Consider the following 1,269-nt stretch of genomic DNA (forward strand, 5'->3'; position numbering starts at 1 on the left):
GTGTGTGTGTGTGTGTGTGTGTGTGTGTGTGTGTGTGTGTGTGTGTGTGTGTGTGTGTGTGGAGATAAATATGTGTGTCAACATGTGTGTTTGCATGTTTGTGTAAACGAGCATGTGTTCTGAGACGACTGTGCAAAAAAAATAGATGCAGACAAGTTTCTATGTGTGTGTGTGTGTGTGTGTGTGTGTGTGTGTGTGTGTGTGTGTGTGTGTGAAGATAATCCTAGATGTTCATCAGGGGAGAGGACTGTGTTTTAGCTGGTTTAGCTCAGGTGTTACTGCTCTCCAGACACTCATACAGTCCTAGTCATTAGGCTACAGTTAGCCTAGCGTTGGCGCCACATGAAGCTGAGTTTCTTTGTTTTTCCACTYGTGTTTGTGTGGATCTGCAGAGGACGGTTCTTCCTGTTGCTGAACGACTGACAGACAAAGTCGAGGACAGATGTCAGCCATGAGCAGCCATCTGTGTGCCATTATACTTCTGGATGGGACCAATGTGCTAGCCATTAGCTTAGYGCTCCAGCAGCTAACGGCCATCTGTGTCTCATTGGCTGCCACCTCACTGCCTCGCAGCTAAAGTAGCAGTAAAATCCAGACCAGAAGTCAAGCATCAAAAACCAGGTCCAACCAGACTTCCCAGCTTCTTCCAGTCAAAAGAAGCTTAATAAAGATTTAAAAACATTTTTAAATATTGAGGATGTGTTTGTGTCGTTTTTCACATCTGATGAAGAAYACATTATGTTCTGAAAAAATACACTGCAGATTAAAGTCATCAGCATGACTGACACTAAACCCTAACAAACTACATTTCCTTCAATTATAATAATATGCAAGACCTTTCAAAGTAAAATACCAAGGCCTGTTAGAAAATGAAACATTAGTGAACTGCAAAGACTGAAACATTAAAACTAGTCAGGTAATAAAATCTGACCTTTAATAAATCAGAATGTTTACTCAGCTTTTCAAAAATAAACACAGCAGCTTCACTTGAAAAGAAGACCCAACACCATAACGGTTAAAAATATTCAGCACATTTCAAAATAAAAGTCAGAACAGTGTCTCACCTTTAGTGGCCACTCGAACACAGTCGATCTTTGTCTCCTGTTGGAGAGAAAAACTAATTAGTTTCCTGTCAACACAACTCCCGACATATGAGCTGTTACATCTGGCTACGTCCTCCAGACACACACACACACACACACACACACACACACACACACACACAAAGCAACATTTAGACAGTTTCATGCCAAAACCTATTTGTGTTTA

General features: G+C 41.2%; 1 protein-coding gene across 1 annotated transcript in view; it reads right to left on the minus strand.

Annotated features, from left to right (window-relative positions):
- The window catches only part of ptprma (protein tyrosine phosphatase receptor type Ma), a gene marked incomplete at both ends in the record, with an annotated part of 45,867 nt that overhangs the window by 6,206 nt on the left and 38,392 nt on the right, over positions 1 to 1,269 (minus strand). The window contains 1 exon segment of the mRNA XM_014032906.1: positions 1,065 to 1,101. Coding sequence (XP_013888360.1) covers positions 1,065 to 1,101 — 37 coding nt within the window.

The sequence above is a fragment of the Austrofundulus limnaeus genome, unplaced genomic scaffold, assembly GCF_001266775.1.
Source record: "Austrofundulus limnaeus strain Quisiro unplaced genomic scaffold, Austrofundulus_limnaeus-1.0 Scaffold1572, whole genome shotgun sequence".
Classification (NCBI taxonomy): Eukaryota; Metazoa; Chordata; class Actinopteri; order Cyprinodontiformes; family Rivulidae; genus Austrofundulus; species Austrofundulus limnaeus.